This window comes from Emericellopsis atlantica, assembly GCF_019669845.1.
Source record: "Emericellopsis atlantica unplaced genomic scaffold F5Z01scaffold_1, whole genome shotgun sequence".
In the NCBI taxonomy this organism is placed as follows: Eukaryota; Fungi; Ascomycota; class Sordariomycetes; order Hypocreales; family Bionectriaceae; genus Emericellopsis; species Emericellopsis atlantica.
This window is the reverse complement of record NW_025764703.1, coordinates 60,307-75,106: the sequence shown is the minus strand read 5'-3', so window position 1 is coordinate 75,106 and position 14,800 is coordinate 60,307. Positions and strand designations below refer to the sequence as shown.

General features: G+C 54.1%; 6 protein-coding genes across 6 annotated transcripts; 2 read left to right on the top strand and 4 right to left on the bottom strand.

Moving 5' to 3' along the window:
• Window positions 1-285: 285 nt before the first annotated feature.
• F5Z01DRAFT_614125 (thiazole biosynthetic enzyme variant 1) lies at window positions 286-1,323 on the bottom strand (the record flags this gene model as incomplete). The annotated part of the gene is made up of 2 exons (XM_046260800.1): window positions 286-380; window positions 447-1,323. The coding sequence occupies 2 exons, from the start codon at window positions 1,321-1,323 to the stop codon at window positions 286-288; spliced, it is 972 nt and encodes a 323-aa protein (XP_046122708.1).
• Window positions 1,324-7,495: 6,172 nt separating this feature from the next.
• F5Z01DRAFT_641367 (uncharacterized protein) lies at window positions 7,496-10,070 on the top strand. Its single transcript, XM_046262580.1, has 4 exons — window positions 7,496-8,152; window positions 8,210-8,432; window positions 8,504-8,655; window positions 8,717-10,070. The coding sequence occupies exons 1-4, from the start codon at window positions 7,983-7,985 to the stop codon at window positions 9,849-9,851; spliced, it is 1,680 nt and encodes a 559-aa protein (XP_046122707.1). The 5' UTR covers window positions 7,496-7,982; the 3' UTR covers window positions 9,852-10,070.
• On the bottom strand, window positions 10,071-11,122 carry F5Z01DRAFT_641366 (Triosephosphate isomerase). Its single transcript, XM_046262579.1, has one exon. It carries the CDS (start codon window positions 10,919-10,921, stop codon window positions 10,160-10,162), a length of 762 nt encoding a protein of 253 aa, XP_046122706.1. The 5' UTR covers window positions 10,922-11,122; the 3' UTR covers window positions 10,071-10,159.
• A 22-nt stretch (window positions 11,123-11,144) lies between these two features.
• On the bottom strand, window positions 11,145-12,391 carry F5Z01DRAFT_396 (uncharacterized protein). The gene is made up of 2 exons (XM_046259504.1): window positions 12,031-12,391; window positions 11,145-11,976 (listed from the first exon to the last, which is right to left on the bottom strand). Exons 1-2 carry the CDS (start codon window positions 12,064-12,066, stop codon window positions 11,545-11,547), a joined length of 468 nt encoding a protein of 155 aa, XP_046122705.1. The 5' UTR covers window positions 12,067-12,391; the 3' UTR covers window positions 11,145-11,544.
• On the bottom strand, window positions 12,093-13,086 carry F5Z01DRAFT_3076 (uncharacterized protein). The gene has a single exon (XM_046258921.1). The coding sequence runs from the start codon at window positions 12,866-12,868 to the stop codon at window positions 12,170-12,172; it is 699 nt and encodes a 232-aa protein (XP_046122704.1). The 5' UTR covers window positions 12,869-13,086; the 3' UTR covers window positions 12,093-12,169.
• F5Z01DRAFT_614593 (dihydroxyacetone kinase) lies at window positions 12,988-14,760 on the top strand (the record flags this gene model as incomplete). Its single annotated transcript, XM_046260823.1, has 1 exon — window positions 12,988-14,760. The coding sequence occupies one exon, from the start codon at window positions 12,988-12,990 to the stop codon at window positions 14,758-14,760; it is 1,773 nt and encodes a 590-aa protein (XP_046122703.1).
• Window positions 14,761-14,800: the final 40 nt, after the last annotated feature.

The window sequence follows — 14,800 nt, the reverse complement described above, 5'->3', positions numbered from 1 at the left end:
TTAACCATGATAGTTCGTACACTTGAGCCCCGCGTACAAGACACCATCCATGGTCGAGCCCAAGACAGCACTGCTGCTCAAAGACAAGCAAACAAAGATACACACATTCACGGTCTGAAGATTCGAGGCCTGCTTAGTTGCAAGATTTTTTTTCATTCTGGGGTGCAACTATGTAATGAGTGTGGTGGTGGTGTCCAACGAATGTACCCTGTTGATGTGTCCTTTTCGTTCTCCTCGGTTACATGTACTGAGCGAGCGGCAGCAAATGGTCGCATCATGAGCCTTTTACAGCTCATTCTGCTTCTTACGGACGTCAAAGATGCGGAGAGCCTCCTCAGCAGCCTTGACACCGCTCAGCGCCATCGCGCCAAAGGTCGGACCTGTTTGGTGTTGTCAGTACAAATCTCCCAATATGACCTCTCAAGGCTGTGCGTGGCTGAACATACCCATGCGGTTGGCACCGTCGACCTCGGAAAGCTCCATGCCTCCGACAATCAGGCCGGGGACAATCTCCCTGGTTCCCTTGACAATGGCGTCCTCGGCCACGTTCATGTCCAGGCCCCTCATGCCACCCAGCTTCTCAATCCTCTGCATGCTGACCAGTCTCTTGACGCAAAAGGCGCCCATGGGACCGTCGTGACCCGTCGTCGAGATGATGACAGGCGCGTTGATGGTGTTGGGGTCCATGCAGGACTGATCGTCGTGGTGCATACTGACGAGGGTCCAGTTGGTGACGACACCAGCGATGCGTACACCCTCCTCGGCGGGCCGGGTGATCAGATCCTCCACGCAGGTGGCATTGAAGAGCTTCACGTTGGGAAAGGCGAGGACCTTGGACAGCAGAGTCGAGGTGAAGAGTGCGGCGTGCTTGACGACGACGTAGTCGCCCTCATCCTCGTACTCGACGCCGACTTCGCGCAGGAAGGCATCGGCTGGCTTGCGCATGACCATGGCGCTGAAGAGCTGGCCACCGAGCCAGGCACCGCCACCAGGGGCGACGCCAGCCTCGATGATGGCAATCTTGAGGTCAGGGCGAGCGCGTGCCAGGACAAACGCCGTGCTGAGACCGCACGAACCCGCGCCGATGATGACAATGTCCGACTCGGCGTGGGTGTCGAGGTCGGCAAAGTAGCGGCGGGTCATGGCGCGCGAGACAGTAGACTCGCGGATGGGGTTGAAGGCGAACGAGTCCCAGTTGTTCTCCATCTCGGCAATGGTCGTCTGCTTCGCATTGCCTGTGCTGGCAGGCTTGGACGCAGCCGTCTTAGCGATGATGGGTTGGGCGTAGTCCCGAGTGGGGGAGATGGCAGCGGGAGGGCTCATGGTTGCGGATGATCTGCAAGACCGATTAGACGCGAAGAGGAAAGAGGGAGGAACATGATCCTTTCGCCGGTATTATCCGGATCAAGTGAAGGCCGTATATTCTCAGCCACGCTCCCTGCCTTCTGCGTCCTCTCCCCGCTGCTCGGTACACCCTGGTGGTCGACAACGACCACTATTCGGGAGACACGAGTGCTTGGGTAGTGGGAGAGGATGATATGCAGAAGACGAAAGAGCGGGCACCGGCTCATGCATCAGACATTACCTGATGGGGAAGATTGATCATTGCGGATAATTGCTGTGCTGCGACGAGGAGACATGGTGGCGGTGGTGTTCAATGTACCCTCAAAGGGGTCAGTGACGTCTCTCACGGCATGGTGTATACAAACTGAAATTCCTGAAGGAATGGATTTGGTTTGGTGATAATATCGGTCAAGAGCTTCGATCAAGTTACTTGATAGCAAGAGTTTGGAAGAGGTGGGAAGTTGGAAGCTTTCAAGTCGAGCTGGCTTCACACATATATACGTACGACGACAATCAAGTGAGGGGTCGGGCCAATCAAGCACAGGAACAAATCATGATGATTGAATTACAATTATTCGCAAATGGTGTGGCAGAAGAGCACGAAAGCCGGATATATCCCGCATCGACGACAGCCGGACAGCGGCAGCCGTCAAGAGCTGCTCCGGTAACGGCGCAATGGATCCAGTCTTAGGGCATGCGCACATGTGCGAGCCTGGTTCGATTTGTTTTGCCGAGTTCAAATTGACAAAGTGACGTTGTTTGGATATTTATATCTTGCAAACCAGCGTGCCGGACGATTTCGAGCCAGCGAGGAGACGGACCACGTGAAATCATGGGAGCCCTGTTACGGCGGGATATTAGATCACAAGGTGCCAACGGTATCAACCCCCGCAGTGCAACGACACCACACCGGTAGCCCCTCCCACACTTTATAACCTACATACTTTTTAACATACCGCCACGAACGAATATCGAAGATTATTAGGCCTTAATTTTAGATACACGCAATAAGGGCCTTTTAGCGACTTAGATTCTTAAATTTCTAAATAATACGATCGTTAGTAACGGTGGGAATACTATATTAAAAATCACGCTCAAAAGAGCGCTAGCATTATAGACTACCCCTCGTCCAACAGCCCGCTAGACCCTAACTATCTTAGAAGACTATATTTACGGCTAGTATTTCTTAAATACCCTAATTAATAATATTCTCGAAGATACTAATTTACGGCTATAAGAAGCTAGTGATCCTATTATTAGTAAACGGACCTTACTACGCTAGCTAAAGGCGTAGGGCTTAGATATAAGACACTAAGCGCTAGATATCTCGGACGCCCTAATCGATCGGATTAAATACCTCTTCTTTAACTTCGGGCTATCCGATATATCGATTCTGCGGGAGCTTTATTAAGGAGGCTTCCACGCCTACCTCTCGGCTATAAAGAAGGTCCGCTAGTAGCACGGTATAAAACGCCGGGTTAGGACCGTTAAAGAACAATAAGAGAGGCTCGATAACGCCGTCGAATTCCTCTACCAAGACCTCTAGAGGAGCGGCGCGGCCTTAAGCTTTAGTAAGGGCTTGCTATACTAATATATTCGTTAGAAGGGGCAAATTATAGTCTTATAGCGCCGTCTATACGATATTTATCGGGCTGCTTTTCTAGAGGAAGTCGCTAGCCGCCGCGATAGTAACTTCAAGCAAAGAGGCGACTTTCGCGTGCCCGGACCGAACTTCTTATAGTCCCTCGATAGCTATAAAAAGCTTAGGAAGGTCGGCTTCTAGATTTACGGTTATATCGACGCCTATTCCCGCTATATTATATAGTTTTATGTGGGCCGATTAGTAATAATATCTCTTAGCACGTTAAAATAATATCTTAAGGCCGTCCGGCGCCTATAAAAGCGGCCCTTTTTCACGAGATCTAACCACGATATAAAGACGCCGCTGTGGGCAGCGGCGCAGGCGTCACTCGCTAAAGCTAGCCCTAAGAAAGTTAAATATACCGATAAAGATAGAAATATTTATTATTATGCCCAAGGCGATCGGCTAGATAGCTATTATTTATATAGCCTAAGCATAAGGAACGTAAGGATCGAGTCTTAGTGGCGGTAGCTGCGGCGTAGCGTTATAGACCGCTAGATTATCTTCTTTAACGAATTAATCGGCTATAGCCTCTTCCGCGAAGATAGCCTCGTCGATTAGGTAGCCGTCTACGCTATCTACGGCGAGATAATCCGCGATAAACTTACTAACTTTATTTATCTATAGAATAAGTATATTATCCGTAACTAAAAGAACCGACCTAATGTTAGATCTAGTATACTAAGGGATTTATATTATATAACCGCTAACCCGGACTAGGGCGTTCCTTTCGATAATAACGACGATAGCCTATAGTAGTAGCTTCTTCGCGAAATATAGGAGCCTCTCGAGACGATAGATATCGACAGTCTGCTACCCGCCGAGATAGAGGCTTAGTGCAAGGCATAGCTCCAAGGGCTTAGCTTCGAGGCTAACCTAGCAGAAGAGGATAACCTTAAAAGGCCGTTTATTAGCTTTTATTTAAAGCTTCGCGAGATTATCGAAAAGCACTAAAATTCCGGCGTGCAGCCTATCTTAGCTATCTCATAAGTTTATACTAGTAGCGCTACCGAATACTAACGTCTATTATAGTAGAATTACCTCGACGATCTAGGCCTCTATAGTAACGCGATACCGCCCGAATTTCAGGCATAAATAAGCCAGGCTATCGAGGAAGGGGATAATATAGAATAGATCGCGAAAAGCTTTATTTTACCGCTATATAGGGTAGTATTTAAAGCCTTACGCGACGGGCCTATATATATATATATAATCCTTATACTGCTAGACCCACCGTAATTTCCCCCCTATAACACCATATAATATCCGCGAATATAGCCCTTTCCTACGTTCTTTCCCTACTAACCGGCGGTATCACATTAAACGGCAGGTCTAATCAATCTCTCACTTTCGGCTATATATTTTAACGTCTATTTTAGTAGTAGAAATACCCGAGCCACCGCTATCGATTCCTACGGTCTACGACACGCACCTATAACGCGAAAAATATAATAGAATACGCGCTACCTCCGTCGGGCTGCTCTACCCCTTCTATAGCCGGCGATAGCCTAAGCTAGTCGAGATCGACGCCCTAAATACGTTCAGCGACCCTCTAACGCCTATAACTATATATAGATCGCCGTTAATTAGCGGCTACGCGTCGTCGGAAGGTCGTAGCATCGCTAAATAAGCGCTACCCCGATCATCCTCGTTATCTTTAACGCGTGGCGATCGCCTTAATAACCTACGTGGCCATATAAGGCAGGCTATTATCGCCACAAGGCCGGCCAAGCCTATCTCGCCGTTTAAAAATCCCTATAGCCTTAAAATCCGGGTCTAGCTAGTCTATTCCACCGGTCGCAGGCTCTAAGGTAGTATCTTTAAAGCCTCGAGCTCTTTATTAATAAGTAAGCTAATTTAGATATTCTAAAATATAGCTAATTCGCCGTAGGTGGAATAGATCTACTACTTATCTCGTGGGCCGACCTTAGATTCCTTATAAAAGCCGATTTTCTAACTATATACCTTAAACCTTCTATTCTTTATAATACCCTTAAAATACTCGATAAGTCGATAATATATATCGGCACGTCCTTCTAGAAGAACGGTAAATAAGAGCCTAGGTAGTTTATATCGGTTTCCTTAAAAAATAATAGCCTTTAGGATATACTAGGCTAAGATAATAATTTCTAGTGGGCTATTAGTGATAGCCGGGTTGTCGTGTAGATTGAGCTTTAATTTATCGAAGATAGCCCTAAAAAGCCTGCCTTAAAGCCACGGAAGCCGCGGTCGAGGGCTAAGTCTATAGCGCCAAGCGAACGGTCGCAAAGGGAATTAACGCTAGCTTTAATTCGGGTTAAATCAAAGCCAAATCCAGCACCCTACGAGCCGATTAGCCTTAAAGCCTTCCTATAAGACCTAGCGGGTAGGACATATAGCGACACGGCCCTATCTAAAGCATCGGATAATATAGACCTCTTACTAACTAAGATCGGCGCCCTTAAGGCACCCGACGAAGCAACCGATAAGGCACTCGCTAGGGCACCCGATGAAGCAGCCGATAAGGAACCCGCTAAGGCACCCGATAAAGCAGCCGATAAGGCACCCGCTAAGGCACCTCATAAGGTAGTCAGGAAGAGGCTAAGGGCGCCTACAGCGGGTAGCGTTGATGAAGAGGTGCGACCTCGCCGTTCACGGCGTGAAGCTAGGCCAACCGCCCGGGCGCGGCGGTCGTGATCAAATTTATAGCTATTTACAACCTCACTTATAGCCTCACTTTATAACTAATTAAATACGAACATATATCTTGCTTAAGAACTTTAGCGCCTCCGTGATAACCACCACACGCCTTATATAAAAAATAAATACTATTATCACGAAGTCTGCTATCGCTAGATCACAGTAAATTAATTTATTTATTATAGAATTAAATTCTATGGCGTGCGCAGCTCTTTAGGTGAGGCTATAATAACGAGGGTGCGTATGTGTGTTGTGTGGTGGTTGTGCAATTGGTCATTGATACCGTTGGCACCTTGTGATCTAATATCCCACCGTACCCTGTCGAGAGTATAGCGCGCTATCGTTCGAAGGATCGGTACGGAGTAATTCGTCCGTGCATATCTTTAGAAATACGCTGACTTGATCGGATAACGTACTGCAAGCAGCTGGTTGAGCCGGCACTGTCGATGGCAGCGAGCGACTCGGTTGCCAATGCGTCAGTGCTTCACAGAGGCGACAGCTTGCCCAAAGCCCATCTTATCAATCAATTACTCAAGCCTTGCTCACGGGAGAAGAAATACCTGTAACGAATCACCTGATGCCGGATGGGTACCACTGCGGATTCGCAGGGTTCAGTCAAACAATGTTTGCATAAGGCTGTCTCCACCGTCGCCCAAGAGGGAGACGAGGCGGCCGCCCGCTGCAGCGAGCATGAACACCTACTTGACGGATACACATGGCATGTCATGTAAAGCTCTGACCTCCGTAATTAGAGACTCAGGAGGCAGAGGTTGCATTGATCATTTAGAGGGCGGACTCAACGCAACCCAACGCAGATGTTGAGCTTTAATGAGACGGCCATGACACTCATGAGAGGCCGCGATTATACAATTCCGTTCAGCCTTCTGGACGATCCGCAGGCAGGGTCCCTGTCATTGTCAAGGGCAGTCCCCGCTGACGTTTGGTCGCATATCAACAAAACTGTACGCAAGTGTCCATAGTGGATCGTGTCTTCGGCGCTCCCCTACCTATTCGTCTCTCAGCCCGGCACTAGGTACTGGGAGCAAGCTGTCACCCAAGCACGTGAAGCAGAGCACTGGTGACCGCCAGAGTAATCAACCAGTCTTGCTCAAGAATCTAGGGATGCCAGACGACGAGTTAGGTGCTAAGCTGTCCTCGCCCCAGACGAGGATCGATATCACTTGCGCCAGTACACACAAATGACTCGTGGATTACATACTACGTAGTAGTCAAGATCCCTTGTCACTCTAGCTAACGACTGTGCCATTAACCGAGCACATTATAATTATGCTCAGCCCCCATTGTATCCACTGTGATATACCGACTTGGGCTAACATCACTGTCAAACGTGCAGGGCACGGCATGCCAGCTGTCACCGGTACTCTGCCCCTCGGATAATATCTGTTTCTGTCACTATGTAGCTCACAGAAGTCGGGCGTAGGAATCTCCGCTCCTCTTGTGGCTATTATCCGTCAAAGTGCAAAGCCGTTGTCGCTGCATCGAGGCCTCGATGCAGTGTTCATGACGGGGGAGATTGCCCAGCCTGGAACGAGTGGACCTTCAAAGCGTAGGGCTGAGTTTGTTCAGCCTCATCAATTTCCCTCAGTCTTATCTTCGGGGAGGCATAATAGCGTGTATGAAGTGCTGTCCTCTTCGAGTCAGACCTCCTAGGTGGCGCATTCAGTCTGCCTTGTAGAGGCACTCGTCCAAGGGCAAGGTGGCATTCGATTACTGGTCCCGACTCCCGAGGTCAATTCCCGGCAAGACAGGGACGTGCATGTATGATTATGTTTATTATTATGTCTCTCAGAAATCCGGAAGCATACAGTGTGCGTCTCATCACCAACGCGCAGACGCATTGGTGCGTCCGAAAGCCTTGCTGGACATGAAGCCACCAACGGGGTGATTGTGTGTTATGCCCGTGCCTCGACCCTGGCACGGTGCTCCGTGTCCGCCGCAATCCTACGTAGGCAGCAGGAAAACAGCTTCTGCGCGCTCAGTCGCTTCATGCTCTCGGGGGACCCGGCGGTCGAGGTCGTGAAGAGCGAGGCCCGAACATACTTGACCTCAAAGCAAGGATCCTGCTTTCCACTTCACAGCGAGAAGCCCAACCCCTGAGCCCCCCTTATTGTGGATAGAGGGCTGTAAAACCCGAGATGGGCGTGCTGTGCCCACCGAGATCTCCTGTTGTGGCTGTCTTCTATAAGACTTGACCGCGTCCACGATATTCCAGTCATGCTGAGAGAGTGCTAAACCAGTAATCCCCGTCTTTCTTTCACATCCCAACTGGATTACAACCGCTCTTTACGCAGTAGATATGCATTCGTCTTTCGCTTCCCTATCTGCCCTTGTTGGGGTGGCACTGGCTGCCCCCAAGGCCGACATTCTTGGACGAGAGTTGCTGGACATTCAGTCTCGTGGTCTCGTCGACTTTGTCCAAGATTTTTCCGTCAACTGGGTTCCCGATGACCCGGAGCTCATCTCTGGGTAGGACTCCCTTCTTGCTTTTTGGCACACTGTGGGCTTTTTGCTGACCTGCCCCAGCTCTTTCGACGATGGCGAAGTGACCTTTGCCGTCACTTGCAACGACTGCTGGGTTGACGCGCCCGTCACGGTCGACATCTCTCCAGGACTTGTGTTTCTAGACACGGGGGCCACCGTTACTTTTGGAGAGTCACAGGGCCGCTTCGACGTTACGTTCAGCGCCGAGGGGGGCACGACCGAGTCTGTCAACCTGTTCACTTCCCACACGCCATTTGGCTCAGAGGTACGTGGTAGCTGGACCCTGCCGGGTAGTTTGCCCTCTCTCAAATCATTGCTTACTATTGATGGTGGCAGGGTGACAATTACCAAGTGGGAGCTGTCCTCAAAGTCGACCTGGTCTTCAGTGTCGACGCCGAGGTTGAAGTGGAGGGAGGGTTCGAGTTCCACATCCCTGATGGCTCTTACATGAGCTTCAACAGCGATGAAGAAATTGTCGGCGCCAAATTGTGAGCCTTTCAAGAAACGAACGATCCACACCAGTCGACGAGGAAGCTAATGTGTACATAGCGACGGCTTCACGGTCGACAGCTTCCTCAACCCTCTCCAGTTCGATGTCAATGTTACGGTTGCCCTGCAGGTCTCCTTGGAGGTCAGCCTTGGTATTGGCTTCGATGATAAACTCGAAACTGGAGCTGGTTTTGGCGCCTTCCTGAACGTGCCCGAAGTTCACGGTCGTGCCCAGTCCACCGAAGACTGCGCCCTCGAGGCGTCTGTTGACTGGGAGATCAAGGCCGGTGCGTTTGCCTGGGCTGGCTTTGAAACTGGAGACGACGCCGAAGAGAACGACTCTTCCCCTGGTTTCGAAGAGGGAGATGACGCCATGGCTACGACGTCAGTTACCGCAGCGTTGGGCGGCCAAGTCGTCGATCCCACCTGTCTCTACGACGCCCCAGACACGACGTCCATCTTGGTCAGCAGTGCTCCTCTCCCCGTCGTGACGACCAGGATCGCAGTCAGCGGCGCTCCTCCTCCTGACGCCACGACCGTTGTCATGGTCAGCGGCGCCGACCCCCTGACGCCGTCCATCACCATGACTCCTATCATGTCCACCTCTGTCAGGCACGCGGCGACATCCTCCTGGGCCATCAACAACTCGACGAGCCCAACGACCGCCCCTCCAGCCATGCACACGACGACTGTCTCGACCACAAAGGTGCACACCGTCACCAAGTGCGCCGCCCAGGTCATCCACTGCCCGGCCGAGTGGCAGCAGGTCATTGTCGTCACCGAGGTGGTGGACCTGTTCACCACCGTCTGCCCCATTGGCGAGACGCCCACCTTCCAGACCCCGGAGCCGACGCCTGTCAAGACCACGCATGTGCTCTCCAACCCCAACGGTCACGCAACATACGTGCCGTATGCGGAACCCAAGAACAGCACCTTTACGCCGCCTGCTGACCTTCTGCCTCCTGCGGTCCACACGGTGACACTGACCCAGAGTGTCCCGCTTCCCACCGAGGACGTGGCCTCCCAGACAGTCGTTGTAGAGTACGTGCAGGAAACGACATCCATCGCCTCGCAGGCCCCCAATGCCACAAGCACGCCCTCCGTCCCTGAGCTCGGCAGTGCTGCGACCCTGCAGGGCTCAGTTGCCGGTGCGGCCCTCGCGTCCGTGCTTGGCCTGTGCCTGCTGTGGCTCTAAGCCTGGGGTTAAGATGCAGCGTGATCCAGAGGAGGGCCCTGATGTCTGAGGCTACCACTGATGACTTTAAGGGCACCTTGGAGGTCGCGCTACTTGACGATGGGGATTCGGCATGGGACAACGTCTAGCGCGAGGGCTACCGGTTCTCCTATAATAGAAAATTCAGATAGTAGCGTGAAGGCAATGACATTTACCAGGAAGTCATACATAGGGTAACATTGCCATGTTCTAGGCACGGATGGAACACATAGCTCGCTACTACAATGCAAAGCACTTCCTCTCTGATCTGGCGCTGTGACCCGCAAGACTCATGCATCAATGACCTCCTTGACTGTCCTCACAAACTGAGCCACGTCGTGTCCGAACCTGCCCAGAAAGAGGCCATCGACACCAGAGCTCAGCCTCTCAAACAGTCCAGGGCCAGCACTGCCTCCATACACAATCCTCGTGCTGCCTCGCCTGTTCTTAACGCTGTCCAGGTTCCTGATACCCGCAACGACATTCAGAATGTGCTCCTCACCAGCAGGCTGACTCGCGCCAATCGCCCAGACAGGCTCGTACGCCAACACGACTTCTGCCGCGTCGTCTACAGCGCTCATGACCGCGTCGATTTGCACCTGCACCTCGTCCACCGCCACGCGGATATCACCCTCTGTCTTCTCGCCAATGCAGACCAGGGGGACCATGCCGTTCCTCGCGACAGCCGCGGCCTTCTTGGCGGTAATGTCGTCGTCCTCCCCAAACAGCCGCCGCCTCTCGGCGTGGCCGACCTCGACAATCTTGACGCCCACATCCCGCAGCACCGAGGGGCTGACCTCGCCCGTGTACGCGCCGTGGTCCTCCCAGTGGGTGTCCTGCGCGCCCAGCCAGACGTCCGAGCCGGCCTCCTTGAGCTGCTGCGCGGTGGGCACGAGGGTGACAAAGTCGGGGATGAGGAAGATGTCGACGGGCGGCGGTGAGGGTAGCGAAGAGAGAGCGGTCAGGAGGGCGGATGTGTAGGTGGACGTCTTGTCGAGGGAGAAGTACATTTTGGACGAGAGTCCGATGAGGCGGCGGTTGGAGGTCGTCATTTTGAGGTCTGACGGAGAACGATCCGACTTGAACTTCAATTGGCAATGTAGGAGAAGTTTTGTATAGGTTGGTCGAGTTGGTCTTGGTCGCTGGTTGCGTCGAGTGTCGAAGGAGACAAGATGGACATGGACGCATCCCACTTCGAGAGCTCCAGCAGCAAACAATTGTGTAATTACCCCACATTCATTAACAAAGCTTGTGACTGGGACAATATTTGGGGTTCTACGGAGTAATTAGTCTAGCTATATCGGGGCTTTCGCCGATCAGGGTCCGGCGTGGCCGGGCTGGCCAGATGAGGGAATCCGACGATCCGTGGCGTCGGCATCGGTGCCTGGGCGACCCAGGTCGAGACATCTTTGTAGCAAGGGGAGGTTCTATCAGTGACTGGGCGCGATCCTGTATTTGACCAGAGCTCGTGATTGCTATTGCTGCTCCGTACGCGAGTTGAGGGCATGTGTACGACAGCGATGAGGCTGCAGGGTAGGTAGATTGACATGGAAAAATAATGGCGAACGCTGCAACACGGACAAACCCAATTGAAGGAATACAGGAAGAGAAGTCGCTTTGATCACATTATATAGAGAACCCTCGTCTATGTTTACTCTGTCTACCCATTGCGACCTCACATGTCCTTCTCGAGCGCCGTGATCTCGTCCACCTTCTTGGCGCTCGCGCTCTCCGGGTCAAACACATGGTCGAGCCAGTCGCTCGCGAGCTTCCTCGCCAGCTCGATGCCAATGACGCGCTCGCCCATGCACAGGACCTGCGCGTTGTTGCTCTTGACGCTGCGCTCGACGCTAAAGGGGTCGTGGGCGGTCACGGCGCGGATGCCCTTGATCTTGTTGGCGGCAATGGCGACGCCCAGGCCGGTGCCGCAGATGAGGAGCGCACGATCCGCCTCGCCCGAGGCCACCTTGCGTGCAGCGGCGGCGGCGCGCGTGGGATACGGTGTCTTGTCGTCGCTGCCGTGGGAGCCCACGTCGACGACGGCCTTGACGCGCGGGTCGGCCTCAAAGTCGGCCTTGATCTTGTTCTTGTAGCCGACGCCAGCGTCCTGATGTTGTCAGATGTTTGTCCAAGGCCACTGGGGGGACAACTTGAGACTCACGTCACAGGCCATGGCCACAGTCCATTGAGGTGCCATTGTGATTGATGTGTATGTGTGTTTGTGATGCTAGAAGTTGAAGTGGAATGTGAGAATCAAACGAGAAGAAGCCTTGTCCAGCAGCAGAAACGATGATATCAAATTACGTAGCAATTAGCAGCAGACTAACGTCAACAAACCTCGTCTCGCCACCCCAAAGCAGCAACCCGATGTGAATCTCCTCGTCACGCGGCCCAATTATTTTGTCTCGAGGGTCGAGAAGAAGAACTGAGTGGACTGTTCGCGGCGGAGCTGCCGCATGGCTCCTCAGTATCGGCCAACCAGCCGACCTCGACACGCGCTCCCTCTTCCCGTCCATCCACCCTCCTCTAAGCTTGCTGAGCTCCATCAACGCTTTCTCTCCACCATTTCCTTCCCTCGACCCCTCCTCTACCCCTCCATGCCCCTCCATCTCCGTCTCGAAGGGACGGTGAATTGAACCGGCCATGCCTGATAGGGCAACCCGAGCCTCCCTCCCCACATGGAGCACAGGGACAAGAGTCCATCCCCATCCAGCCCGTGCCTCCATGGGTGACAGACGAATGAGTGCGATGCTGGCGTCTCGGGGGTGGACAGCCAGAGGGGCAACCGCAAGCGCCGAGTCGCGCGCGCAGTGTCGCTGCTGCCCACGTATCCCAGAGAATCGTGAACTCGAGAAGTCGCAAACAAACTTCTCGTCCACCGTCTCTTGTCCTGCTAGTTGCTGCTGTCCGACCACGGAAGGCCGAAGCTCAAGCTCCCCACATCCTCGTCTACTGCACAGTGATTTCTCCTCCATAAGCGGCGCGTTCCCCATCCCCATCCATCGCAGCTCATCCTCTGTCTGCCCCAGCCTCTGCTCCTTGTTCTCTTGCTGTTCTTCTTCTCCTCGTCACTTCTATTAATCTCTAATCGCACCGACTCCCAACGCACATAGGCGCCATGTCCAAACGCCACCTCTTCACCTCGCCGGACGGGCTCGTCCCCAAGTCCCTGCGTGGCTTCATCACCTACAACCCTTCCCTCTCTCTCGACCCGGATAACCGTATCGTCTTCGACACAACTCACCCCAAGTCCAATGTGAGCATCATCTCCGGCGGCGGCTCTGGTCACGAGCCCGCCTGGGCCGGCTACGTGGGCGAGAACATGCTCGCGGCCGCCGTGCAGGGTGACATCTTTGCCTCGCCCAGCACGAAGCAGATCTTGGCCGGCATTGAGAGCGTGCCGAGCGACAAGGGCACTATCCTCGTGGTGACAAACTACACGGGCGACTGCCTGCACTTTGGCCTCGCGGGTGAGAAGGCCAGCGCCGCTGGCAAGAAGACCAAGATGATCATCTGCGGCGACGACGTGTCCGTCGGCAAGAAGAAGGGCGGCATGGTCGGGCGACGAGGCCTGGCTGGACAGATTGGCGTGCTCAAGGTCATGGGCGGTGCAGCCGGCCAGGGCGGCTCGCTAGACGAGGTCTACGATCTTGGTGTCGCCTTCTCGGAGCAGATTGTCTCCATCGCCGCGACGCTCGACCACTGCCACGTCCCCGGACGCACAGAGCACGGCATGCTCCAGCCCGACGAGGTCGAGATCGGCACCGGTCCGCACAACGAGCCTGGCTACCAGAAGCTCAGCCCTCAGCCCACGCCCGAGTCCCTCGTCGGCTCCATCCTCAAGTACACCCTCGACCAGAACGACCCGGCGCGCGCCTACGTCAAGTTCAACCCGGGTGACGAGACCATGCTGCTCGTCTCCAACTTTGGCGGCATGTCTCACCTCGAGATGGGCGCCCTCGTGGACGAGCTCCTCAACCAGCTCGAGGCTGACTGGAACATCACCCCGGAGCGCGTCGTCTCGGGCTTCCTCGAGACCTCGCTCAACGCACCCGCCTTTAGCGTCTCTATCATCAACGTCACCGCGGCCGCCAAGAACTGCAGCTACTCGGTCGAGCAGATCAAGTCCTTCTTCGACGTCCGCACAACCACCGCCTGGGAGTCCGTGGCTGGCTCGCAGGCCAAGCGTCGTCCTCGCGCTGAGCAGATCGTCAAGGCCCCCAAGGAGCCCGCAAAGGTCGTCGACGAGTCGCGGGATCTCAAGGTCGACCCCAAGGTGCTCGCGAGCATGCTCCGCAAGGCGTGTGAGGACCTCATCCAGGCCGAGCCCGACCTGACCAAGTGGGACACCGTCATGGGCGATGGCGACTGCGGCGAGACGCTCAAGACGGGCGCTACATGCCTGCTCGCCGCGCTCGACGGATGTGTGGCCCAGTCCGGGTCCGTGGTCAAGGTCCTCCATGAGCTCGAGGACATTGTCGAGAGCAAGATGGGCGGTACGCTGGGCGGCATCCTCGGCATCTTCTTCGTCTCGCTGCGCGCCGCGCTCGAGGCCAACATTGACAAGGCCTCCCAGGGTCTCGAGCCTCTCTGGGGCATCGCCCTCACAAACGCCCTCGCCAGCCTGCGGCGCTACACCCCGGCCAAGATTGGCGACAGGACCGTCATGGACGCCCTGATCCCCTTTGCCGAGACCATGTCCAAGGCCACCTTTGCCGACAGCGTCAAGGCCGCTGCGGACGGTGCCGAGGGCACAAAGACCATGACCCCCAAGCTGGGCCGTGCCACCTATGTCGGTGCAGGGTCGGGTGATAGCGGCGAGCTGCCCCCTGATCCCGGTGCTTGGGGCGCCAGGGTCGTCATTGAGGGTTTGCTGGCTGGTATGAAATGAGGACAAGGGCTCAGAGTAGCATGATATCTATTCATTACAG

Excerpts from the sequence above, each read along its gene's own strand:
- F5Z01DRAFT_641367 (XM_046262580.1), top strand. The coding sequence starts at position 7,983 with ATGCATTCGTCTTTCGCTTCCCTATCTGCCCTTGTTGGGGTGGCACTG. Across the intron at positions 8,153-8,209 it reads GACCCGGAGCTCATCTCTGG|CTCTTTCGACGATGGCGAAG; the intron begins GTAGGACTCCCT and ends GACCTGCCCCAG. Across the intron at positions 8,433-8,503 it reads ACACGCCATTTGGCTCAGAG|GGTGACAATTACCAAGTGGG; the intron begins GTACGTGGTAGC and ends TGATGGTGGCAG.
- F5Z01DRAFT_641366 (XM_046262579.1), bottom strand. The coding sequence starts at position 10,921 with ATGACGACCTCCAACCGCCGCCTCATCGGACTCTCGTCCAAAATGTAC.
- F5Z01DRAFT_396 (XM_046259504.1), bottom strand. The coding sequence starts at position 12,066 with ATGGCACCTCAATGGACTGTGGCCATGGCCTGTGAC. Across the intron at positions 11,977-12,030 it reads CTGTGGCCATGGCCTGTGAC|GACGCTGGCGTCGGCTACAA; the intron begins GTGAGTCTCAAG and ends TGACAACATCAG.
- F5Z01DRAFT_3076 (XM_046258921.1), bottom strand. The coding sequence starts at position 12,868 with ATGGGGATGGGGAACGCGCCGCTTATGGAGGAGAAATCACTGTGCAGT.